This window comes from Caretta caretta, chromosome 22, assembly GCF_965140235.1.
Source record: "Caretta caretta isolate rCarCar2 chromosome 22, rCarCar1.hap1, whole genome shotgun sequence".
Taxonomy (NCBI): domain Eukaryota; kingdom Metazoa; phylum Chordata; order Testudines; family Cheloniidae; genus Caretta; species Caretta caretta.
Genome location: NC_134227.1, coordinates 23,263,508 through 23,289,498, shown reverse-complemented (window position 1 = coordinate 23,289,498; position 25,991 = coordinate 23,263,508). Strand labels below are relative to the sequence as shown.

Sequence of the window (25,991 nt, the reverse complement as noted above, 5' to 3'; positions counted from 1 at the left end):
ACCGTAACCCATTACAAGGCTTCCTTTCCTTAGGAACACACACTGCGGTTCAGTATTAGATAGTGGCACTGATACACTTCAGCTTGACCTGATGAATGTTGGACTCCTGCACTTTGATCTCTTGTGGACTGGATCGGGATGGATTCAGAAAGTATCCATGATTCTCCACTACGCCTGGGGTCTTTAGCAAGCAGGAGATGCTCAAGATGACTCCTAGCAGGGTCTTCTGATACATCTGCCCATTGGTGGGGTCCTTGGGTTGAATGTAGTCTACAAAAACCTAAAGAGACAGAAAATGTGCATGCTATTGTTCATAAAAGTATGAAGAGAACCTGTTGATTTGGGAGTGGTCAGAGAACAGTAGGAGTAGCTTGTTAGAGAAGGAATGTGGGAACAAATTATTTCACTCTCTTTTTTATCAGAGGATAAAGATGAATACATAATTTGTGACTCAGGTAGCATGCTGCATGCAGCCAATACACAATCCCTTTACTACAGCTGGAATGCATGGATCATAGCAACACACTTTACTAAGAGTGCACATTCACCAGAGCAGAATGTGAGCCTGGCACATATCCAGCCTGTCATTTAGTAACAAAGCCAAAGCAAAAACCATTAGCCATTGCACAGGAAGGTACATCTATATCAGACCCAGCAGCCTGTGGACGTATTCAGTTGCTCTCTTTGTTGGCAAGCTCATCAGCAAGGCTAAGGGTCAAAGTGCCACAGAAAGTGAATTACTCTCTTATGTAGAAGTAGTCTGAGTAATGGCAGAGGCATATTAGTGGGATAGTGTAGACGGAATTTGCCCTGCTGCTGCCTATGGAGCACTTTTCCAGTGGACAGCTGGCACTGTTCACCAGCACTAACACACACTTACCTGTGCTATATTTTTCTGTCTGGTGAAATAGAGGAGCATATCCAGATATGTGTACAGCAGGATTTGACAAAGGTCCAGATCTTTGATTCTGCCCAACAGAATATCAAACACAGGAACCATGACCTCCCCAAATGTCCGTACTTCCTCATCCATCATCAAGGCTTCTATGACCTCCTCAAGAAACTCAGTCACATCTTCAAAGTCTAATAAAAGAAGTAAAGGGTGGGGGTAGAAAAACATTTAACAGAAATATTCAAAGTATTTTTAGTGGCTTCAGCCAATTAGGTACCACCACATTGTCAAATACCAGCCATAGCAGGATGGCAGGTCATGCGTACAGCAAGTTGTGGGGGGCTGCATGGGTTAGCTCATGCTTTAGCAAATCCATATCTAGAGACTCTTGAGATACTGACTACTTAGCGATACATTAAATCAAGAGACAAGTTTTGCCAACACATTTTAAGTTGGACCAATTGTGCTTGACAAGAACATTAGAAACATTCTTATCACTAGACACATTTTCCTCCTGCCAAGTGGACATAGTTGTGTTTTCACATGGGATAAGGACACTAAATAGAGGTACTTGAACTTCCCGATAGATTTTAAAGAGGGGGTCTCAGTATTTTATTCTGCAGAATACTCTGTTAGAGAGGGAGAGACTCCCATAGACCAGTTCTCCTCCCAGCACCAATCCCATAAATATTCAGTGGAGCCCAGGATGGGCCCTGTGTGACTGGTATCCATGGACTGCACTTTGGCCCAAAGTGTTAACTTCTCTAGTGACACAGAAAACCAAGAAAGCAGACAGCAATTTCCCCTACACTTTGTGTTGAAAAGAACTGAGCTGTTCACAGGCTCCATCCCATTTCTGGCTCTACTCCCTCCCGTTCAAAAGTTATTATAAACTCTAGGGATTGACCTATTAGTTAAGGTTCCTGACATGGTCAGATGCTCCTCTTCCAAGTTGTCTAAAGAGCTTATTCTTATTTCTTGCCCCTTAGGTAACTTATAAGTTTGGATTTTAATTTGTACATTATATCAGATCTGTTATTTACAGTAGGTGAAATCCTGGCCCCATTCAAGTCAATAGCTAAACTTCCTTCGATTTCAAGGGCACCAGAATTTTACCCATTATGTTTATGAAAATATACAAGACAAAGAGTTAACAAAATGTCCAGATCCTCAAAGGGTAAAATACGGTTCAGTCAGCTTTGCACTCACCACAGTCTTCTATTAGTGGGGTTAGTTTGTCTTGCTAGCATCAACTGGTTTACTTTCACCTTTACACAAGACCTTGAGTTTTCCTAAGGCCACCAAACTTGCCCTATTACTTTAGGCATTTCTCTAAGACTATCTACTGCTTACATGGCTCATTTGATTCTGAATGTCAAGCTTGGACCTTAAATAGAGTAGTTGGGTTTGATGTTCTTGTTATAAAGTGGAAAGAAAAAGCAATAATATTTGGTCATCTGAGGATAACTACTAACCCACCAGGAGAAAGGGGCATAGTTATAAACTTACATGCTCCTCTCAGTGCCTCCAGCATCAGGTCCACCAGCTGCTCATAGACATTCTGGTTCACATAGATCTCGGAGGTGAGGAGAACAGTGCGAGTGTTCGACACAGTCAGATTCCTGCAGCGAACCGCAAAGGGCAGCAGGTTCTCTGGCACTTTGGTTATCTGCATGGAAAGAGAAATTGAGACAGAAGGAATGATGTCCCCTGAAGTGTACTGGTATATGTGTATAGTCTGCCAACTTGCTCATTTCAGGTCAGTAATCGGACCGCATATGATGCTACTTCCCCTTCCCAAGGCTGCCTGCCTACCTACCTCTTCCTTTGCTCTCTGGAAACAGGCATATAAGTAGCGAAGAATCTGTTTCTCTCCAGCATCTCTATCTGCTGAAAGATTCTGTGTGCTGACAGAGGTCATGTAAATCAGGTGACTTCCTGGTTCCTGGAGCAACAAGCGGGTGAAGAGTGCCTACACACACAATTAAACATATACTGAAAATAAACACACAATCCCAATGTTTAAAGTCACAAGCCTCCTCCTTCCCCCCATAAAAAAATACCTCACACCAAATCATGGCTCCTTTTTGCCCATTAGGCTTTCCTTCCCTACTGAAAAATAAAAAGAGTTCAGTGCTAGCCCAGGGGTTCTCAGACTTTTTCCAGTCTGCTAGGCCAACAGCTTCTCCATCCACCTTCAGAATTTACAGCAGTTTTACTAATAGGCATCTGTAACCCTTGCCTTTGAAAACAAACCTGACAAGCATTAGCATGACACTCCGGTTAGAGGAGTGGCTCTCTTTACAATTTTTTGATGAGGTGGATGGTGGCAGAGCTGAGTACTGGAGCACCGACTCCCACTGTCCACTGTTATAAGCAAAGGCATTCTTACCTTCCACAAGGCAGACACAACAAATTAAACTGGAGGAGTGGGAGAGGCCTTGGGATTTTATCCATTCCTTAATCATACTCCTAATCTGTATCTTCCCATTCAGACTCCCACATTGGCAGCAGATCTCTGCAGCCACTAGGAGGAGCTAGTATTAGGTAACCCTATAAGCACTCCAGCCACATAAGCCTGAAGTCACTTCCAGCCCAGTTGTCATAGGCAGCAGCACATTAGACCATGAGTGAACAAGTCTGCACTCGAGGGTAAACTCTAATATGCTGTGCAGGGAAGGAGCAGAGTTCAAGTTCTGTTAGTAGCTGAGAGCCAGGTTTTTTGTGCACTGTAAGAACTAAACCGTCCCCATCAGTAAAACTCAATTTCACCTAACAAAACTCATGAACAGAAATGAATGACACCTTCTCCATTTGGCGAGGAATAACCACTTATACACTAACCCACAGTGCCTTCCCAGTGCCCAGAATGCAGCCAGTTTGGCTCTGCGCAGCGGTTGCTTCCCAAAGCAGACTACCAAAAGAAGGTCTATTGTTAGCCTAGTCTAAAAACAAAAAAAGAGTGGAGCACACTGGTTTCTCGGTAACACGTGCACAAGTTAAGCTCTCCTCCCAGATCATTAATGTTTTATGCAGATCTGATCTTTAAACAGGAGTCATTAAATACCCATTTGGGACTGGACTTTTGGGGAGATACTCTGCAATCAGGTACCTGCTTATTAATTGCTGCACCTTCTTTCACTCAGGACTGCCGGACACCAACCTGAAAGAGACAAGTTGACAGAGAAGTGGTGATACCTGTTCAATGTTTTCCATGTCAAGCCAGTCTTGTTCATCCAGTTCTGCAGCCATTTCCTCCAGGTACACACAGCGAGCAGGAATTCCATTGCCGCTCTTCATGCTGGGATCACCTGGGGAAAATCAAATTCCCTTAAACAAACCACCACAAATATGTGCCTACCGACAGAGTGTTCAGCACTGTGGACCTTGCCTGCTATAGGGAACTAACTGCTGTAAACAACTATCAAATATTCCCATCCTCCCGCCACAAGGTTTCCTGTAGCTTTTAACTTAAGATTCAACAGAATTCTCTCTCCTCTGAGCAAGTAGTTTTTGTATGATTGCTTAAAAACAGGTTTCACTCTAGAACATGATATACCAATTATCCTTTTAAAAGGTACACAAATGACAATACAACATCCACTGCACAACACACAGGTATACACCAGAATCCTGTTGAAGAATCAGCTTGGGAAAAATCCATTTTAATTGTAATATCCCAATGTTTCCTAAAGCCAGCCCCGTAAGAGAGCGAACTTCCCAATTCACACATACATACAGAAGCTCACTTTGCAAGAACAAAGTGTGCTCTACTAGGTATTTTAATGCCAGGCTAGTCAATCAACCTATGATTGGTTTCCACTGGGATTATCACCTTCTTCACCCACAGCCAAATGACACCAAGAAAGGTGCAAAATTCTTTCCTGCCTTTGGGAACAACTTTTTGTTTCAGAAAGTGGAAGTAATAAGCAGAGGGACAGCCATTTTAGACTTGATTCTGACCAACAGGGAGGAATTGGCTGCAAATCTGAAGGTGGAAGACCATTTGGGTGAAAATAATCATGAAATGATAGATGTCATGATTCTAAGGAAAGGAAGAAGTGAGAGAAGCAGAATAAGGACTTCAAAAAAGCAATCTTTAACAAACTCAGAACTGGTAGATAAGGTCCCATTGGAAGAAAATCTAAGGAATAAAGTAGTTTAGGAGAGTTTGCAGTTTCTCAAGGAGACAATATTAAAGGCACAATTGCAACTCTTCCAATGCGAAGGAAAGACAGGAGGAATAGAAAGAGGACAATATGGCTCCATCACGAGCTCTTTAATGGGCTGAAAATCCAAAAGAATCCTACACAAAGTGGAAACATGGACAAATTGCTAAGGAGGCATACAAAAGAATAGGACAAGCACGAAGAGACAAAAATCAGAAAGGCTAAGGCACAAAATGAGTTACACCTAGCAAGGGACATGCAAGGCAATAAGAAGTTATTTAAATACATAAGGAGCGAGAGAGAGATGAGAGGAAACCGTAGGTCCTCATCTTAATGGGGAAGGAGAGCTAATAATTGATGACATCAAGAAGGCTGAGGTGTTGAATGCCTATTTTGCTTCAGACTTCACTGAAAAGGTTAATGGTGATCAGTTGCTCAATGCAATGTTAACAACTTAGGGAAAGAAAAGGTTAAAGAATATATACATAAGTTAGATGTACTCAAGTCAGCAGGTCCTGATGAAATTCCTCCCAGGATACTTAAGGAATTAACTGAAGCAATCTTCGCACCATTAGTTATCTTCAAGAACTTGTGGAGGATGGGTGATGTCCCCCCAGAGGACTGGAGAAGGGCAAACATACCTATCTTTAAAAAGGGGAACAAAGAGGACCTGGGGAATTATAGACCAGACAGCCTAACCTTTGACACCTAGAAATATACTGGATCAAATTACCAACCAATTAGTGTCATCCTCAAGGTGCTTACAGATATAAGGAATACCCAGCATGGATGTCAAAAACAAATTACGCCAAGCCAACCTAATTTCCTTCTTTGCCTGGGTTTCTGGCCTAGTGGATTGGGGAGGGGGAGGGGGGGTGATTATCTTGATTTTAGTAAGGCTTTTGACAAAATCCAACATACCATTCTGATAAGTAAACTAGGGAAATGAGGTCTAGAGATGAAATTGTTATAAGATGGGTGCACAAGTGGTTGAAAGACTGTAGTTCATTGTCAAACTGGGGCAGCATATCTAGTGGGGGCCCACAGTGGTCAGTCCTGGGTTTGGTATTATTCAATATTTTAATTAAGGAGTTAGATAATGGAGTGGTGAGCATGCATATAAAATCTGCAGATGACACCAAGACAGGTGGAGTTGCAAGCACTTTGGAGGCAGGATTAGAATTCAAAATGAGCTTGAGAAATGGGAGAATTCATCTGAAATCAAGATGAAATTCAATAAAGACAAATGTAAAATACTTCACTTGGGAAGGAAAAAATCAGAGACAACTACAAAATGGGGAATAGTGGTACAGCTGAAAAGGATCTGTGGGTTATAGTGGATCACAAACTGAATATGAATCAATAATGCGATGCAGTTGCAAAAAAAAGCTAATATCATTCTGGGGTGCATTAACTGGAGCATCCAGTTAAGATGCAAGATACAGAGATAATTGTCCCACTGTATTCAGAACAGGCCTCAACTGAAGTACTGTGTTCCCTTCTAGGAGTCACACTTGAGGAAAAATGTGGACAAATGGGAGAGCCCAGAGGAGAGCAACAAAATGATAAAAGATTTAGAAAACCTGAGCTCTGGGGAAAGGTTAAAAAAATGGGGCATGTTTAGTTTCAAGAAAAAAATGACTAAGGAGGGACCTGATGACAGTCTTCAAATATGTGAAGGGCTGTTATAAAAGGGACAGCGATCAATTGTTCTCCATGTCCACTGCAGGTAGGAGAAATAGTACTGGGCTTAATCTGCAGCATGAGAAATTTAGGTTAAATATTAAGACAAACTTTCTAACTATAGGGGTAGTTAAGAATAGGTTGGACAATCACCTGTGAGGGATGGTCTAGATTTATTTGGTCCTGCCACAGTACAGGGGGCTGGACTTGATGACTTCTCAAGGTCCTTTCCAGTCCTATATTTCTATGAAACATCAAATAAATCACCCTGATGATCAAGTAAATCACTTCCCATCCAATCCCTACAAGTGAACTTTACAAGTAAGGGGCAAACACATCGGCACCGACTGGGGCTTTAGGAAAGCAAGATGTGAACTGTATCCTAGCTGCATGGTCATGCCAAGTGGGGATGATACAAACTCAGTTTTAGCGCTTTACATTTATTCCAGGCTGGAATGATTTAAATCACCAAGTGGAAAATCTCAATTTAAATGATCTATTTTAATCAAACTTTTCCATTTGTAGTTCAGTTATTTTCTAAAGAAAGGTGCATTCTCATTGGCTTGTATAACCATTAAAACATGTTGATTTACAACTAAATAGAGCCTTTACACTAGATTTGTTACATCTTTTTGCTACCTAGGAGGGTACACTATAACTATATGCATATATTTAAGCAATTATATAGCTTAATATATATATTTTCAGATTCTAATTATACATTTTTAGTATGTTAGAAAATGAAGAATGATGGGAAGAATCATAAATATTCATAATTTGAGCATACTCAGTCAGCTCTCAGGTAGAGAGAAGCTATGCAACACAAGTCTGAGACCACCAAGGTGGGCTCAGTGGATGATTCCTGATGAGAAACGTGATGGTGTCTGCTAGAGTCAGAGGCCAGGTCCCAAAGACTGTGACAACTTTACCAGTCTTTTACACCCAGTAGCACAGCCCAAGTCCCCCACAGGATCAAGCCCTTAATACAGTACATGACCTATTTTGCCATATTTATAAAGCTTGGCATCCAAAGTTAGAATGGCAATTGGGGGTGGATCTATCTTTATATAGAAAAACAGCCTTTAACTCAAAGTTTTTGATAGAGGCTCATGGATTCAGCCTATTTATCTTTTATTTAAATGTTTTAAAAGCTTATAATAAATGCAGACCTTAACATATTTGTATTAAATTCAGATTTTAAATGGGTTGATTTTTAAAGGAAAACTTAATTAATTTTTAAACCAGTTATTTAAAAAAAAATATTGATTTTCTTCCACCCTGTTTTATTCAGATTTTTTCACAACATTGCAAAACAAACAACAGAAATTAACATTAGGTTCTAAACTCTTCAGGACAGAGACCGTGTCTGCCTGTGTGTTTGCACAGAGGCTAGCAAAACAGAGCCCTGGTCCTGATTAGTGTCTGGGTGCTACTGTAATACAAATAATAAATAATCATGACTGCAGTCTGCAGGCACACACATCTGACATGGGTCTTCAGACTTAATCTCAACCCCCAGGAGCCAAGATTGCCTCAGACTCTAACACACTCTCATAACTACTCCCATGGCTAAGCTATCGTGCTTGTAAATCTTGTGACCCTGAGAGTCTGGTGGGTAACAAGTCTGCAGTGTATGTCCACTCACTGTTGTCGAGGGTGATGAGGAAGATCCTCTGGATCATGTGATTGATGTTGAGCTGTTCACACAGCTCCTGCTGGGAGCGGAAGGAGCGGCTGATCTCAGCCACAGAGTAGTCGCAGTCATCCAGACTCTCCGATACACTGTTATCCGAGTCATCTTGGCTGGCTGAGGTTTCATCTGCTGGAAAAGAGAAGATAGTAAATGAACATGTCTATGGCCGTGGAAGAAATTAACACTGTGGCATGAAGAGTAAGCAGTGCATCTCTGGGAACAAAAAGGGCTGAACTAACCCAAGGGAGCACTATCAGTGACATGCACAAGTCTTTCCCATCTTTGTGCTGCCACTGATTTCAAGCACCTACACTTAGGTTTCTACATACAAAATAATGAACTATTCATTATCTGGCAAGCAGAGCAGCAAGCACACTATGGCTATAGTGCAGTTCTGCTGAAGGCAGTGATGGTATAGGCTGGGATGTACAGCCTTTCTTTATAACCCTGCTCAGACCAGGGTTGGACAACAAGTTGATAAAGAACCCTGTGTCCTGTCTACACACTATATTCATTGACTGCCAGTGCCACTGGCACTGCCGTGGAGAAGAGTTACAGGCCAATACACTGTTTGCACGCCACGCTGAAGAATTAAGGAAGCAATGGTATTTTGTTTTGTAGAATACAAAGTGCCATTTAAAAATATTTATCTGTGAAAAGACTGTCTGAACATAGGCACCTGCCAAACAGTGCAAGTCTTAGAACAAGAAACTTAAGCCTTTCATGTCAGATAAATTGCTACTGAAAAGCAAAGCAGACCTACCGTCACAACAAAATAAAATAGACTACTACTCTCTCTGGGGAAGAAACAAGTCACCCTGCCCATTCAGATTGGTTGGTGAATGGTCAAGGAGACATCCACACCCTTTCCCAAGCATTCTCCCCTCTTCTACAACTTGTCCTCTGCAATGGTGCATGGCCCAGTTCCTTCCTTGTCTTCCAAAAGACTCCCATATGGATGTGGTAAGACAAGAGTATTGCTTTAAATGATAATATTTAGACCTTATACACTAATGTCCATCTTTAGAACATTAATTCTTAAAGACTTCCTGTGACATAGTTGATATCATTATTCCCAAAATGGAGGCAGCAAAATTGATGCCAAGCACCCACAGCTCCCTGTGCTCAGCACCTCGCGCGGGGGGGGGGAATCAAGGCACAAGTGACCTGGTCAAAGCAAGAGTCAGTGTTCAGTCTGGGATCAGAACTCAGGTGTTTCTGGCTCCCAGTCCTGAATTCAGACCAGACTTCTCCCCAAAGATGATTTTCTAGTGGAATACAAAAATGTTGTCTCAACAATTTAGGGCCTGATCCAAAGTCACTGAAGTCAACTGCAAGACTCCCAGTAAACTCAATGGGCTTTGGATCAGGCCTCAAGTGCACAAAGTAAGATGCTATATTGACATACAAATAATACTGTGGCCACCTGACAATTCTGACTCCTGGCTCCTATACTACAAGTGTCCAGACCTGAAAAATATTTCTGTTTTTGGATGGTCCCAAACCAGCCCAGGGTACTGAACCTGAATAGTAAATGCATACCAGAGTATGATAACCTTACAGATATGTTGTTAGGGAAAACCCTCTGCAACTAGAGCTGCATTGTTTGGTCTCATTTCTCCTCTTACCAGTGAGCTGCCTCAGCTGCTGTTTTTGGATCGCTGCAAACTGCTTGGCATCAGCTAAAGAGCTGAAGAGGGCTGCAAAAGGGTTACTGGAGATGCTGTTGTTATTTTCTTGGTCTGTCATTTCACTTTAAAGTGTGCTCCATCCAGACGTGGGGAGAGGGGCTGAAGAAAGAACAGGTACGACAATTACAATGCAGAAGTTAACAGCAGCAGCTACAATTCTTAGTTTAAAAATAAAACCAGAAGTGCCTTAGTGGGGAGGATTTTTTCAACTAGGAATCCAAGATTTAAGACAATTTAACTACAACATCCAAGAACCCCCTATTAAAAATAGCATGCTTGCTTTCACAGCTTTTAAAATTGAAGGAGTACACAAGCACTCTACCTTGATACATTTTTTAAATGTTTAAGGATATATTTTAACTCACTAACATTAAGCATTGAACTGAAACTGAAAAGAGCAAGGGAATTCAGTTGTACCTTACAAAATTCATTTCTTGTTAAGGTAACTTAGCACCTATTACAGTGAGTGATCTTACATGGAAACAGTCCTACAGTATTGCAGACAAAGGCCATGCCTACACTAGCATTAATTGGGAGACCACATCCATGGTGGGAACACTAATGGAGACAGGACACAGATGTTTTTACAGCAATGTTGTCTAGATCTGCTGTCACTGGTAAGAATGCTGGGATCTGGTCTATGCTAGCACTCCTACCATTTCAGCACTACAGGAGCTGTACCATGGAGAGAGATTCTGTAAAGAAAACTCAGGGCAGAAATACCCAAAGATGTCAGCTAATGGTGGAAAGGAAACCCAGTCCATTTGTTGATCCTTACTATTTCTTCTAAAAGTTATTTATTCTTCATCAGAGCATAAAAATAATCAGATGCAACACTCAGCAAACCACTCCACCTGTCCTTCCCTACAGAAATACAGGCAGTATAGAAAGCAACATAGCTTAATTTTAAGCCTAGAGTTTTGCTGGTTTACCATGGAATAACTTCCTAATCTGTAACACATGCAGCCAGATTTGGTTTTTAACAGAGGCAGTATTTCATTTATTAGGAACAGCCAAGGAACTAGCCTTGGCTGTTCCTATACTGGACTACAACATCCCTGTCAGACTGAAAGAGCAATTTATATTTATCCCCTTCTAGACATTTCAAGAGACCACGAATCGCAGCTTGTGGAATACTGCTGGGCACAAGTCAATCTAGTGCAAAGCCAAAGGACAAATTTACTCAGCCTGTTTACACAGCTGATACTTGCAGAAAAATTCAAGGACTCAAAGTCACAATAGCAGTAAGTACATTCCTTCTTTCCCCTCAATGGAGACAGAGTTCTGCATCAAATCACATTAATCAAGCTAGTGAAAAAAATTTAGCATTTAGGTTTATATGTATAAAAGTACTTGCTAATGTTTTATTTATTATATAGTGAAATGTCATTAAATGACTGCTCTAACAGATATTCCCACACCCACTTTGTTGCTCTAAACATAGGTGGGCAAACTACAGCCCCTGAGTTCCCGGCCGGGGAGGCTAACCCCCAGCCCCTCCCCTGCTATCCCCCCTCCCCTGCAGCCTCACCTCGCCTTACCACCAGTACTCTGGCCCACCATTCCTGTGGGGCAGCGCGGCTGGCTCCAGCATGGTAAGAGGGCGGGGAGTGGGGGGTTGGATAAGGGGCAGTCGGGGACAGTTGGATGGGGCGGAGGTTCGGGGCAGGGGGAGTTGGATAGGGAGTGGGGTCCCGGGGGGGGGTGGGCGGTGTGGATAGGGATTGTGGCAGTCAGGGGACAGGGAGTGGGGTGGGGGTTGGTTAGGGGGTGGGTCCTCAGGGGCGGTTAGGGTCAGGGGGTCCTGGGAGGGGGCAGTCAGGGGTCAAGGAGCAGGAAGGGGGGTGGTGGATGGGGGCAGGGGCCAGGCTGTCTGGGGAGGCACAGCCTTCCCTACCTGGCTCTCCATACAGTTGCACAATCCCAATGTGGCCCTTGGGCCAAAAAGTTTGCCCACCCCTGCTCTAACAGCTCTAATTCAAGCCAAAAAGTAGCTAATGTGCCACAACTTGCAGACAGAGCAAATGCAAGAAAACCCTAGAAGCACAATATTGTATAGAAGGGACTCCCAACATTCTTCTGGTGAAAACCCCCTTGAAAGAGATTGACATGCCCTCCCCATGTCTCCTCATGCCATGCATCACAGATAGCTGCATCTTCCTTCTGACCATTCTCTCTCTCCTGCCCATATCTACCTCAGTGCTCTCTGTCCTTTTCCTCTTTGCTTTCTAACTGTTGGGCTTTCTTGTTTTTGTTCTTATTCTGTAGCTCCCTCCTCCTTGTTTCCTCCAGGTTAGCATATCCATTGGTACTGGCTCCAGAGTGTTGGCGGACATATACTTCTGCTAAACTGCAGAGTGCCATAGGAGCACAGGAAGGAAACTTGAGTTAACCGTCTTTGAGAGCTGCTCCTGTGGTCAGCTTTGTTAGGCAAGGCAGAGCCACTGTACAGCAGGGACACAAAGCAGGTGAAATTCAAGGCTCTATCACTGCTTTACCCACATCCACAAAAACTCATTTGGTTTGGTGGGGGTCATGCAACTTTCTCCACCTGCAGTGTTCTTCTCCTCTTCCTCATGCTCTCCCCCCTCACACACACACACTTTTCCTCCCTCCGCATCACACACACAATTCAAAGAACCTGAGGATGGGAAACTTGTGCATGATAAACTGTTCCCATCATGCACCCAAAAAACATAACACCAGCACTTCCAGTCAGTATTTGCATGTGATGAGCAACTGATATCCTTTGTAAGGCCCTCTGAGATCTGATGAAAATCACCACATACGAGCTAAGCGTTAGTAGGTGTAGACTTTAGCTCCCCAAAACTTTCGCTCTAAGCAAGTGAGCTCATACGCACAATGAGCGATACAGCCAGTCTGTACTCTCCGTTTAGCCCTAAAATGAGCCAGGGCTCCCACTTGTAAGAGCAGCTACGTAGGGTCAGACCAATGAGCCTCCGCGCCCAGGATCCCGTCTTCCAGCAGTGGGCAGTGCCAGAAGCCTCAGAGGAACCAGACCGTTACTAAGCGATCTAGCCCGTTGTCGAAGACTTAGGCTCGCTCAGACCACCGGGGCGCATCCCTGACTATCCTGGCTACGAGCCGACGAAGGACCTAGCCTCCATGAACTTACCCGCTTCTTCTTTAAACCCCGTTATGCTCCTGGCCTCGGGCAGCCCCTGGCCGGCAGCCCCACAAGCTCAGCCAGCGGCTCACAGGCGGGCAGGGCGGGAAGGGACCTCAGCAGGCTCGGGGCCGAGCCCCGCCGACTCGGCCCGTGGCTCCCTTGCGGGGCCGGAGAGGGGAGCTGGGGCGCCGCCGCCGCCCGGAAGGGGCCCGGGCCCGGGCCGGCAGCCCACCAGGCTCCCCGCGCCGCAGGCCGCTCCGCAGGCCCGGGGCGGCGCTTCCCTTGCGGGCCGGAGACGGGAGCTGAGCCCCGAGCGGCCGCGCCGCCGCGGGAGGGAACCGAGGCCCGGCCTGGCAGCCCCCGCGCCGGGAGCAGGGCGAGCAGGGGCTCCGCGGCGGGTCCCAGGCCGGCTCCGGCGCCCGCCTCGCCCCGCCACGCCCCGCCACGGGCGCGGGGGCGGAGCAGCCGCTTCTTACCGGGGCCGGGCGCTTCCGCTTCTCACTCAGCCTCAGGCTGGCAACCGCCGACGTCACCGCGCCGCGCCGCGCGTCACCCCGCAGCGCCGGAAGCGCCTGGAGGCCGGGAGCACGTGGGTAGGCGCCACGTGTTGGGCGGGGCGGAGGGGCCAAGCGGTCGTTTCTCACCCCCTCCCGCCCCGTAGCGGGGGTGGCTCTCGCGCGCCCCGGCCTCGGCCCCGGCCCCGGCAGTGCGGGAAGGGGCCGGCGGAGCCGCGCGTGGCGCTCAGTCCCGGGCTGGCGGCACCTCCCCGGGAGGCGCCCTCACAGCACGCGCACAGCGACGGGGGCCATCAGCGGGCGCCAGAGCTGTCCCAGGCCGTTGCCACGCCAGGCCTGATGCAGTCCCGGGCCGGGCTTCTGGGCACGCCCGAGCAGAGCCGAGGTCAGGGAGGGGTTTTCCTCCGCGGAGCATCAGTGCACAATTCTCCAGGGCTTGGTCTACGCTTAATACCTGGGCTTAGCTACCAGAGTCGGGTGTGGAAAAACACCCGCCTGAGCGACACAGGCGTGCTGACAAAACCCTTCTGTCCACACAGCTGCATCAGGGGGAGAGTGCTCTGTGTCCGCATGGCACGGGTTGTTGGGGGAGGTGGTGTTCCGACAATGACAGAAACATTCCTGAAGAAGAGCTCTGTGAATCTCGAAAGCTTGTATCTCTCGCCAACAGAAGCTGGTCTAACAAAAAAACATTACCTCACCCACCTTGACTCTAGAAAAATTCCTGTGGGTGTAGGCTGCCTGCAGGAGGAGGCTAGGTTGGTATAGCTATGCTGTTGTAGGCTCCATAGTGTAGACATACCCTAGGACTTGGGCTACACTTAAACGTTTGGTTGAAATAGCTATACTGTTTAAGGATGTGGAAAAAACACTCCCTTGATTGACATAGCTTTGTCAACCTAAGGGAGATGCAGTTGTGTTGATGGAAGAGTGCTGTTGCTGTGCGGGGTGCTGCCTTCAGAGCTGGGCGCCCGGACAACTGCCGCTGCTCTCTGGCCACCCAGTTCTGAAGGTACGCACAAATGAGGGTGGCAATACCATGATGCCCCCCCCCCCAAAATAACCTCCTACAACGCCCTTTGGGGTCAGGACCCCCAATTTGAGAAACGCTGGTCTCCCCTGTGAAAGCTGTATAGTATAGGGTAAAAGCACACAAAAGACCAGATTTCACGGTCTGTGATGCGTTTTTCATGGCCGTGAATTTGGTAGGGCCCTATTTATAGATCACTTTTCATCCAAAGGGCTTTGTGAACTCTGTATATCTGTCTGGCTATGGATCCCCTTATACACACCATTAGGCATCCTGAGTTGTAATTCGACAAGGACACCAGTTACTGTTACAGTGTGGCAAGGTATCGTTAATAATCTCAAGTGGTAAGGCCCTTATCACTTAGGGCTAGATTTTTAAAGGTATTCAGGCAGCCATTGGAAATCAGGTGCCTAGGCACTTTTGAAAATCCTACCAGGTCCCTAGCTGCATCTTTAGGTGCCTAAATACCTTTGAAAATCTGGTCCTTTAGTTTTTACATTTCATCCGAATTAAGAAACTCAGCCCATCATCTCCTAGTACTGTGGTGGATCAGTGGGTTCTCTATTAACTCAGGGACCACATACAGAGCTAATCAGAAATTGGATTTTCTGTAGTGCGTGGGTTTTCCTTTAACAGACTTGCTTCAAAGTACTGATCCCACCCAGATCATTTTTGCTCATCAAAGCTGAGATCACCCACACAAACTGATTAGGTTATTTTAATAATTGTGTAGCAGCTGAAAAGGAACAGAGGGAAAGTCCTGTACAATGTTTTCACAGAGTTCTCACTCTGGTTTAAAAATGATTCCCCACGAGGTGGAACTGTTTCAACACAAATCATTTCTAATAAAACACTGGCTTGGTTTGCAAATAAGTAGGTATTCTGCTCATTTGCAGGCACAGACATGACTGCCAGGAATCACAGGAGCACAGTGAGAAGAACCTGGACTTCAATATTGTGTGTTTCTACTGGGGTCCCGCAGGAATCGTTTCTTATCAGTGACCTGAGCGAAAACATAAAATCACCGATAAAGTTTGCAGGTGACACAACAATGGGGGAGTGGTAAATAATGAAGAGGACAGGTCACTGATACATGGTAATTGTGATCTCTTGGTAAGCTAGTCACAAACAATATTTTCTCTGTATTTGGCACTGGTGTTGTGGCCACTGGTGGAGTACTGTGTCCAGTTCAGGTGTCAACAATTCAAGAAGGATGTTGATAAATTGGAGAGCGTTCAGAAACAAACCACGGGAATGATGAAAAGATTAGAAAATATACCTTATATTAATGGATAGAGCTCAGTTTATTCATTTTAACAAAGAGAAGGTTAAGGGGTGACTTGCTCACAGACTGGAAGTACCTACATGGGGAACAAATATTTATAATGGGCTGTTCGATCTAGGAGACAAAATTATAACAAGATCCAGCAGTTGGAAGTTGAAGCCAGACAAATTCAGACTGGAAATAACATGTAAATTTTTAATAGTAAAGGTAATTAACCATTAGAGCAACTTACCAAGGATCGTGGTGGATTCTCCATCACTGGCCATTTTAAAATCGAGACTGGATATTTTTCTGAAAGATATTCTAGTTCAAACAGTCATTATTTTGTGGGAAGTTCTCTGGCCTGTTACACATGAGGTCAGAGTAGATGATCACAGTGATCCCATTTGGGCTATGAATCTATGGATATTGCTGCAAAGGGCTTTCTTGGGAATCATTGCTGAACACAAAAGTGGGCAACAATAATATTAAAGCAAACACATTTGGTGGGAAATGGCTGCACTAATCCTAAAGTCAAAGAACTAAGTTAATTGTGCTTAGATACCACCAGAATATTGTATGAGCTAGCTAGTGTGCATATGCACTATTCTCATGTGCTGGATAGAGTAGGAACTGCTTCATGTGTCACAGCTTATACCTCTGCTTATACCTCTAACAGCAGTTCTCCTTGAGCTCCCTTCTAGCCTATGCTTCTGGAGCAGCAGGACCTGAACTCTATCCCTGCTGCAGCTGAGAAAGTTGGAGTGGCAGGGCTGGGTGTTAACCCTGAAGTCCGAGGTGGCCACAGATATTTTTACAGTACGCTTGTGTAATTCAGCTCATCCTATACCTGAGAAAATGCCCATTGGGTGTGATTGGACCTAAAGAAGGTAGCTGCACTATGGCTACTTTGTGGAGATGCCCAAGTTAGGCGCAATTTTCCTTCTTTGTTTTTAGTGGGAGAATCTTTTATTTGCAACTGAATACTGTGCCCTGATCTGCGTTGGTAGCAACTTTGGTGACCGCGAAACAACTTCGGTAACAACCCTGACGTCTTTAAGCTGACGTTCTTAGGGGAAAGAAGACAGAGGCTTCCACCCCTAGGCTTCCTGTTGCCAACATCTGAGAAGGCTCTTGATACTGGTTTCACATCTCTCTGCCGTTTAGAAAAGAGACCTTTGATTGAATTAGATTTTTAAACCGGGTGAAGTAATTTTTCCTAAACTAGTGAGGAAATAACCGCAGTTGCATTTTAGTGTTAAGGAGAAGGACCATGGGGAGACATGGGTATCTGGTCAGTGTAATAATGGTCGGATTTATCATCAAAGGTAAGATCTTCAATCCTGCATTATTAATAATTAATTACTATTTTACTACCATAATGCCCCAAATGTGTTCAGTGTTGTAAAGACATTGTAAGAAGACAGTCCCTGCCGTGAAGAGCTAACAATCTGTAAGACTGAACACAGACAAATAAATGGAGGGGGAAGGTGTACAGCCAGATAGATGGATAGGCAAGCAAAGCTGTGAGAGTTAGGGCTGGCACACAACTTGTTAGCTCCTTTTTAAGAAATACATTCTTATCTGTATTATATAGATTTGGTTTTGGAGGTTGTTTTTTGGCTGGGAGATGGACTCAATAAGACCTAATGGGCCTTTTCCATCTCTGCTGTTTGTGCTTTCCGTGAACATTAAGCTCACTCACAAAGTTTAAGGGGGGGAAAGACCATGTGGTGATATAGTTTGGCAAGTAACTAAAAGATGATCATTTTAAATACTCTGTGAGACAAACTCAAATATTGTGACCAAGAATAATTGTTTGTAGCAGCCTTGTACCATACTGAGTTGTATCATTTTAGGCAAATAAGCCATACAATGTTTTAATCTCTTTTAATATTATATAGTGTGTAAAGTTTGTGGAGTTCACTGGAAAGTGAATACATATAACAAAGGGAAGCAATCCCTTTTTCCCCAAGTGTTTTTTTGCCTAATGCAGCCTCACTTCTCTTCAGATGTAGTCAGTAGGTTTGTGATGTGTTTTGTTGGTGTTAGTGGAACTTTGGGCCACATTGTGCCCTAAGTTACACACTATTTCAATCAGAGGAATTGCACAGAGTATGCGTTGGGTATGTTTTGCCCCTTTGTGTTATCCGTTCTTGTTCATGGCTCTAAACGTGGGACGTGATTGCTGAACACATCCCAAATGATGGTGAAATTTTAACATTTAGCACCTCTGCTGAGTGCAGGTAAAGATTAAAGGTTATTTTAAATTAATTAGATTAGATTAATATTTGTATCTTTGATTTGTGCAAAATGTGTTTATATGTTTGAGTTTGAAGAGACATCTGCATTTTATTTCATCGGACTTATAGAATACATATGTTTGACAGGCTCTAAGTGCACATACAAAGGTTAAAAACAAATAGTTCCTTATTGCCATGTAAATAGATTTCCCCTACTCCAAAAAACCTTGGCATGCTCCCTTCAGTCAATCCAGCCCTGGAAAAAAGTTTGAGTGGATTGCTGAGCCGTAAGCCACAACGATGAAGGAGTTGGTCTCCAATGCGCCGATTGGGTAGCGAGTTCTAGAATCACTAAAGCCTACATTTTAAAACATGGCCAATGCATTTGGGTGACTCAATTTTTGGGTGCCCAGTTTCAGCCAACCTGGGCCTGATTTAGTATCCACAGCTCTCATTAATTTCAGTTGGAAGTGTGGGTACTCAGCGCTGCTAAAAATCAGGCCTCGGAGAGCTCAAACCAGACACTGAAAATCAGTGGCCACTTTTGAAGATGTTGGTCTTTATAACTAAATGGTATCAGGAACATAGGAATTGCCAGGCCTGGTCTGAGCAGGGGCCCAGATAGCCCTGTATCCTCTCGCTGAGACTGGCCGGTTTCTTCCTATGTCCTGTCGTTATTTCCTGAAGCAGGAAGGTTTGTGACACTTCTAAATTACATTTTTTCTTTTTCCCCTCAGGTGTGGTCACAGAAGAGACTTCAGGTAAAGGTAAAAAAACCTACAGAACTCATTTAAAGCCCTTTTTGATCAGGGTTGGATGGAGGAAACATTTTGTTCTTGAAAGTCACAGAGGGTGGCTATTTCACAGATAACCGTGGCATCCAGGACTCTGCATCCCATGTTTGTATTAGAGCTCATTGGGGAGGGAGGGGGACTTGGAGGGGGCACAGGTGGTCATTATTTATGCCCTGCTTGCTCTGGGGATAAACACAAGGCTTCAGTCTCTAGGGCGGTCAGTGTCATACCTTTCACCTGTGCAGCATGCTCACTTCTGTAGTAATCATTCTGAATAGCAGGGCATCGATTCATGTCCCAAGGAAAGAAAGCACATTACAAGAGACATATATAATAAGGTAAGCCCATGATGGTGACTTACTAGCTTGTATAGTGCCTGTTACAAGCCCAGTCTGCCTTACAGTAGGACAGACTGCACCCTGATTCACATTAGGCCCTATCCTGCCCCCACTGCAGTTGATGGCATCACTCCTATTGATGTCGCTGGAAGCAGGATTGGGCCCACGACTCTCAGAACTGCCTTCCTGAGCGTGGGTGCGGAGCAATACTAGGCAGCAGCTTAGAGCAGGAAAAGCGAATAACGGAAAAGAGCCAGTTCCTCACTCATGGGATATGAGGCCTCAGAATCCAGTCCAGCATGTGAATTGTCACCATAAGGGCTGATGGACAAATTGCTCTCAGTCCTGTCCAGTGGGGAAACCAAGAACTGACAATTGTCCAAACTGGTCCAACAACGAATGTAAAGGTCTCGCTTCTGATCCCTGATCACCCCAGTGCGGATCAGTAACAGCCCCACTGAAGTCAGCAAAGTTACTCCAGGGCAAAACTGATGCAAGTGAAGTCCGAATCAGGCCCAACATTGTGGTAATCAGTGCAATTAATGGGGAAAAGCACAAGCCTACAGAATGAAGCTGTTTGGGCCAGTTCTGCCCCTGTTGCCACGTGAAAGACTCATGAAGAGGAGAAACAGACTATTAAGGCCCCGACCCTGCAGTGAGTGCACTACGTTCACACAGGACCTCATTGACTTAAAACACTGCAAACTCAAAAACAGAGAAAGAAAACATCTTTTTATCTTCTCCAGCTGCAGTCATCTGACGTGAATAAAGCTCCACAGAGAAGTGAGATTTTTGAGTTGGGAGCTGTCTCTTTAACTGAATGTCTAGTTTGCAGTTACCTTTTGATATTGCTTTGTTAGTAGCAATGTATTTAATTATTATTCAATATTTGTTTGTGTAGTTCCTCAAAGCCTCTTTCTGAGCTCTTTTAAAAATGAAATTATGATTATTGTTTTTAAGCATGGCACAGAAAAGGGAGTGAACAAAGTCCCCGCTCCAGGCAGTTTAATATCCATTAAGCTATTGATTAATAATTATTTTAGCAATAAAATGTATTTATCTCATAATAATTTAGAATATAATTGCAATCTGAATATAAGCGATTAATAATACATATATAAATATAGGGACAGACCTCAAGCCAGCCTATCTTTGTGCAGTCAAAGATTTTGAACCTCCAAATAATTATGGCTGCGTTTTTGAACTGGTGACAATTGAGTGTGCAAGTAGCGGACACAGAACTACCTGATTTACAAACACAAACAAGCACAGGAATTAGACTCCTAGACTGGAGGTGACTGAAAAATGGTGTGTGTGCGCGTGTGTGTGTGTTGGAGGGGGTGTAATCCAAATTCTCAGCTGTTTCTGTGTTGCCGCGGCCCTTGCAGTGTGCGCTGCACTGCTCTCATTGTCAGTGCTTAAACAACAACAATCCTAGTAACTTTATTTTGTGTTCTGAAGGCTGGGGAGTAATCCCCATGGGCTCGACCCTGCCCCCACAGAAGACACATTTTGTGAATCTTACACTGTTTTCATTGTAATCAGTTTTCAGTTAAAGAGCTGACCACAGAACTATCTTTTGCGAACCGGTTTGGCTGATCTCTGCACCATTTTTACTTTAAAAACTTGTTAAAAAATTCCGGCTGCCATCACTAATTATTAATAGCCCGGAATCTGCAAACCCTTTCACTTACCATTCAGCCTTTGTTTAAGGGTGTGCAGGATCAGGGCCTCACATCCACACCCAGAATTTACTGCAGGTCAAAGGATGCTGGGCCAAATTATTTTGTGCCTGAGTGAAAATCTCCCTGATAAAATGTCAGTTGCAATATTATATTAATATAATAAGTACTGCATAACGATATTAGATGCTGCTAATTAAGGACCTGATCCTACAAACACTTCTTATGGATGTACAGCTTACTCCGACCATCACTAGTTCCATAGGGGCGAGTAGGACTACTCCCAACAGTAGGCACTGTCCCAGGAGTTGTGTTGGCAGAATCGGGCCCAGAGTTGTTATTTATTGCGAATAATTGACACAATATAACAACATGATTGATTTATTAATATAATCAATGGTTTTATATATCTATATAGCTATAAACTGAATTGTATACCTAAATTATAACTGACAGTTATAGCTGTCACTGCATTATCAGGGATATTTTCTCAGTTTGAACACCTTTATTCAGGGGTTTCTATGAGACGCCATCTCTGTCTCACTGGGAAATGGAGACCTCCGTTCTGAACCTCGGTTACCGATGACAACTCAGCCCCTAGGCTGCTTTGTACCTATCACTTCCCAGCCTTCGTTTTTGTTTTACAGCAAAAATAAAGGTGGAAAGGCGTGGCCGTGACGCGGTCCTGAAGTGTGAGATGGCTTCAGACACGAAATCCAATATAACCTGGTTGAAAGATGGAACTCAAATAGAGAGAATGGGAGAAGAGTTGAATTTGGGCGCGGAAGCGAATGACCCGAGAGGAGTTTATAAATGTGATAATTCCGAACCTCTACAAGTGTATTTCCGAAGTACGTTCACCAGTCTAAAAAACTAGAGCTGGCTGGAATTTTTAATTCCAAACTTTTTTTTTTTTTTTTTGGATGAAGAATGGCCTTGTTCTGGAAACTAAAGTTTTCAAAATTTTCTGTGAAACACACCTGCCATGTCTCCATTAGCTCTCTGTAAAGCTGCAGCAGTGGCAGATGTGTGTGTTTCTCTGTCCCCAAATTTCCCCCCAGGCTGTGTGTCTTGGAAGGAACCATCCTGCATTGGCCCAGTAGGGGAGGGAGGAGACTGGATGATCTGCTTGGGCTCTTCCACCTCTGAACTCTAACTTTCAGTGCTCAGCCAGAAATCTCAGCACTTCTCAGACTGGGCCTTGTGGTGGCCTGGGGCCCCAGTGTTCAAAACTGGCCTCTGGGCAGCAGGCACTAAGATGTGCACTTGTGCCTGGGCAGGTGCCTGTTTGCATGGGTGGTTCCTGGATCGCCATGCAGACGTGCACGATTGCTGAGCTGATTCACTCCACACCCATTCTGCAGCTCATTCTGGACCGGCCCTGTGGCTCAGGTGGAGCTAGTGCTCTGCCTGACACACCAGAGACCCTGCTCCCTTCCCTATCCCAACCTTGCTCTCCCGCTGCTGGCTGCGAGCCCTGCCTTGGTCAGAGAATGGGAGTTGCTGAGCAGTGACTGTTCTGTTTGGTCAGCATTGTGCTGGTAGGCTCCCTCGGAGGTCCTGTCCAGTCACCTTTGGCTGAGTGGGGCTTAGAGGTGGGAGAGCAGAGGAATGTGTGTGTGTTAGGGGGGTTCTCTTTCTAACTGGGCAGCAGAGAGGCCTTGTAGGGGGAACAGAGAAATCCTCCGGGGCTCTCCTGCTGGCTTGCTCCCTGTGCTGCTGTGCAGGTGGCGGGTGGGTGTGGGGCATGGAGAGTTGTGCCCGGTTCTCAGTACTCTGTGTTGTGTCTGTGGCTTTGCAGTGTGCCAGAATTGCATCGAGTTGGATGCAGCCACCATCTCAGGGATCGTGGTAGCTGATATCATCGCCACGGTCTTCCTGGCAATCGCCGTGTACTGCATCACCGGCCAAGACAGTGGCCGTCCCTTACGAGGTGAGATGGGGGGGTCCCTCTGTCCAGCTCGGGGGAGGGGTGTTTCTGCTGCCCAGCGCAGGAACAGGGAGTGTCTGGTCATCTCCACTAACACCGGGGTGAAGGATGGCTGGTCGGACAGGACTCGCTGTGCAGTATCCCTGGGGTCTTTCCATCACACTCACGCACATGATGCTGGCTTGGTGCCTGGAGCTCCTACATGACACCGACATGCATGACTCAAGGACTGCATGTCAGCCTGTGGGGAGGGAGTGTGAGGGTGTCTGCGTGTGTAATTGTGTGTCTGCATGTTGCTATGGGAGACTGTCATCTGCGTGTGTGCGTATCTGCCTGAGCCAGGGGGTAGCAGCAGGAGACACTGTATTTTGCAGGTTTCAGAGTACTTTACAAACTGTGTAGTCAGCATGTGGGAATGCAGCCATACCTGGCATGGAGGGCAGCAGCCAACACAGAGCACAGTTGGGGAGAGGTGAAATTTTGGGCAGACACATTAGGGTAAACCTCAAGGGAATGCCTACATTTGGCTTTTGTGCAATAGTTTCCCACCTTTGCTACTGCTAGCTTACCTCTCCCAACAGACGGGACAGTGGGAGTCCTAGTGTAGATAGGGCTCCTGTAGCTCTCAGCATTGTAAGCACCATGTTATTGACCCAGTGACACCAGTAGATGTTGGCTTCTTCTTGACAACAGCGCCGCACTGGCGGAGCTGAACTAGTGGGAGCAATAAGTGAAATTTTAGCAGAACAGGCGTAGTGTGAACAAAACTCTATGCTTAGCAAAAGCAACGTGTTCCCAGCTGTCCATGGAGAGCAGAGAGGGGTCCTGGGCCCGCTGCCCTGCACCTGGTGTCACTGTTACCATCCATGCACAGGAAGTGTGGAATGGGTGTGAAATGCCCGTGAGTCAGACTGGTGGCGTTGGACCCCGTGTTGTGCAGGTGTAAGTGGTGGGTACAAGATGCAGAGTGGGGGAGAGAAAATCACCACTTGGGGTCATTTGAAAATGCTGCCCTCCCCTTGAGCTTCCCACTGACCTTTGCTTGATTTATTTTAGCTTCTGACCGACAGAACCTGATCGCCAATGAGCAGCTCTACCAGGTGAGCGATGAGTGGTTGCTGGGCCAGCCTTTCACGTCACTTAGTGCTCGGAAATCCGGACTGGTGTATGGAGGGATCGCTTAGGGCCTGGAGAGGCCCCGGGCCTTGCTTGTGATTTAGATTTCTACAGAGCAGGTGTAGAATGCTCCCACCAGGGTGAATGGAAGTGAGGGGGGGTCTGACTTGGTCGTGATGCACCCCCTCTTTGCCAGGTGTAAGTGATCATCCTGGAGCAGCTGGCCCCAGTGCACACACTGCAGCTGGGACGCCCTTTGGCTGTGCCCCTTCCCACTTCCTGCCCTGCGGCTGGAACAGGGCGCCGGAGGCGTTGGAACAGTTTTACAGTGCAGGTGCTGAGAGCAATTGAATCAAACTGTGAACCCTGTGTGTGAGGGAAACCCCATCACGCCGCGGGTGCTGCTGCACCCCTAGTTCCAGCACCCCTGCAGAGTGCTGGCTGCTTAAGCTCAGGGAGTGCCTAGCTGGCTGCTTAAGCCAATTGTACCACCCCTTTGCCCTTGCACAGTGACAACCTCCTGAGGGTTGAGCCCCAGGTGCCCCTCCCTGCCTCTCATACTTTCAGGCTGAGATTAAATACCTGCCTTCTCACTGAAGCAGGCTGATCTGTGCAGAGCGCCTGCAGTAGTGGGGGCAGGAAGGGCTAAAGCAGCAGTACGCTCCCAAGTCCCTGTCTAGGAGATCACAGACACATCCAGGCACAGGCTCCCCCCAGACATATGTTAGGCACAGATACCCAGATGTGCACAGGCTGATTCATTTGTTTGTATCATTTTTTTTGCTCCCCCACCACCTGAAACTGGTGCCAGCTACTTTGCCCCAGCATTGCAGGAGAGGGCAGGGAAAGGCCAGCAACAGTAAGATGAACTAGCATATGGAGAAGTGAGCTGACCAGGTACTGGTGGGAAATCAGCACTGGCTGGCCTCCTCCTCCCAGCTGGTTCTGAGATAAGTAACTCTGCTCACTGGGAACTCAGGGACTGGGCTGTGATATGTGGGTGCAGGCAACATCTCCTCTGTTCTGAGGCTGCCTGTTTCCTACTGAAGCTTTGAATGCAGAGGATATGGGAGGTGCTGTCTGTGCCCATTTATCCTATCAGAATCCCAAGCTCCCAACTCGTGGGGTCAAATACCATGGTGGTGGGCGCAGTGTAAGACTCTGAATAGCAGAGAAACACTTTAAAAAGCAGCCTTACCTTCTCCTTTCCTCCTAGCCCCTTGGTGAGCGGGACAATGAGCAGTACAGCCGACTAGGAGTTACCAGGACTCGCAAATGAGAAGGGAGAGCACCTGGGGGCTCATCAACAGTGACCCGTGGCCCTTTATCCTGTCTCTTTTCCACATGGGAGCCAACAATATTGGGGAATCCTGCTGCCTTCGATGCGGCCGACAAAGCCTTCACTCTGCAGCTCGGTGGCCAGAAACCATGGTGATGGGTGTCTCACTAATGTGTCTAAGAAATAGATGATCTCTGCTCGCAGGTGATCCTGGGCCTTGCTTGTCTGAAATCCCTCTGGCTCCCTGCAGTGCAGAGGGGGCTCGTAGAGCTCTCTGCTTTTTGTGATGCTTTTGCTTTGGCAATAAAGAGGCTTTGCCCGGGCTGGTGAGAGGAGCAGAATCCTACCTAGCTGTCCTCATTCCAAGTTTGCCATTGCAGGCAGGCCTGCAGCTGATGGAGTGTCCTGTCTGACAGGACCCCATCTGAACAGTAATGGGCCCTTTCCGAGTGCAACAAGCCGAACTGGTGGGGGGCTTCTGCCTGGGTGTGGAGACTGGCTGTGCTGGGCTAGCGGTTGGTGGTTGTTAACATTGTGTGGGA

The 25,991-nt window shown here is 45.9% G+C and overlaps 2 protein-coding genes across 6 annotated transcripts in view; one reads left to right on the top strand and one right to left on the bottom strand.

Moving 5' to 3' along the window:
• Positions 1-13,842, bottom strand: part of UBE4A (ubiquitination factor E4A) — a 30,453-nt gene extending 16,611 nt beyond the window's left edge. Inside the window, exons 1-8 of one of the 4 annotated variants that reach the window (XM_048827238.2) lie at positions 13,735-13,842; positions 10,066-10,227; positions 8,390-8,566; positions 4,091-4,203; positions 2,712-2,864; positions 2,402-2,561; positions 881-1,083; positions 89-280 (exon numbers count right to left, since the gene is read on the bottom strand). In XM_048827238.2, coding sequence (XP_048683195.1) covers positions 89-280; positions 881-1,083; positions 2,402-2,561; positions 2,712-2,864; positions 4,091-4,203; positions 8,390-8,566; positions 10,066-10,186 — 1,119 coding nt within the window. In that variant the 5' untranslated portion in view covers positions 10,187-10,227; positions 13,735-13,842. Of the gene's footprint in view, positions 1-88; positions 281-880; positions 1,084-2,401; positions 2,562-2,711; positions 2,865-4,090; positions 4,204-8,389; positions 8,567-10,065; positions 10,228-12,323; positions 12,422-13,264; positions 13,498-13,734 lie in introns of those variants that run through there. The other 3 variants (XM_048827237.2, XM_048827240.2, XM_048827239.2) reach the window with 3 other exon arrangements.
• A 2,912-nt stretch (positions 13,843-16,754) lies between these two features.
• LOC125625339 (T-cell surface glycoprotein CD3 gamma chain) lies at positions 16,755-25,795 on the top strand. Of its 2 annotated transcripts, none has more exons than XM_048827244.2 (6): positions 16,755-17,395; positions 19,048-19,071; positions 21,772-21,975; positions 22,926-23,057; positions 24,111-24,154; positions 25,387-25,795. In XM_048827244.2, the coding sequence occupies exons 1-6, from the start codon at positions 17,341-17,343 to the stop codon at positions 25,447-25,449; spliced, it is 522 nt and encodes a 173-aa protein (XP_048683201.2). In that variant the 5' UTR covers positions 16,755-17,340; the 3' UTR covers positions 25,450-25,795. The 2 variants fall into 2 exon arrangements, with proteins under 2 accessions (XP_048683201.2, XP_048683200.2); XM_048827243.2 differs by having other exon boundaries at positions 16,760-17,395; positions 19,048-19,077.
• The last annotated feature ends 196 nt before the right edge of the window (positions 25,796-25,991 follow it).

Excerpts from the sequence above, each read along its gene's own strand:
- LOC125625339 (XM_048827243.2), top strand. The coding sequence starts at position 17,341 with ATGGGGAGACATGGGTATCTGGTCAGTGTAATAATGGTCGGATTTATC. Across the intron at positions 19,078-21,771 it reads AGAAGAGACTTCAGGTAAAG|CAAAAATAAAGGTGGAAAGG; the intron begins GTAAAAAAACCT and ends TTTGTTTTACAG. Across the intron at positions 23,058-24,110 it reads CAGTGGCCGTCCCTTACGAG|CTTCTGACCGACAGAACCTG; the intron begins GTGAGATGGGGG and ends GATTTATTTTAG.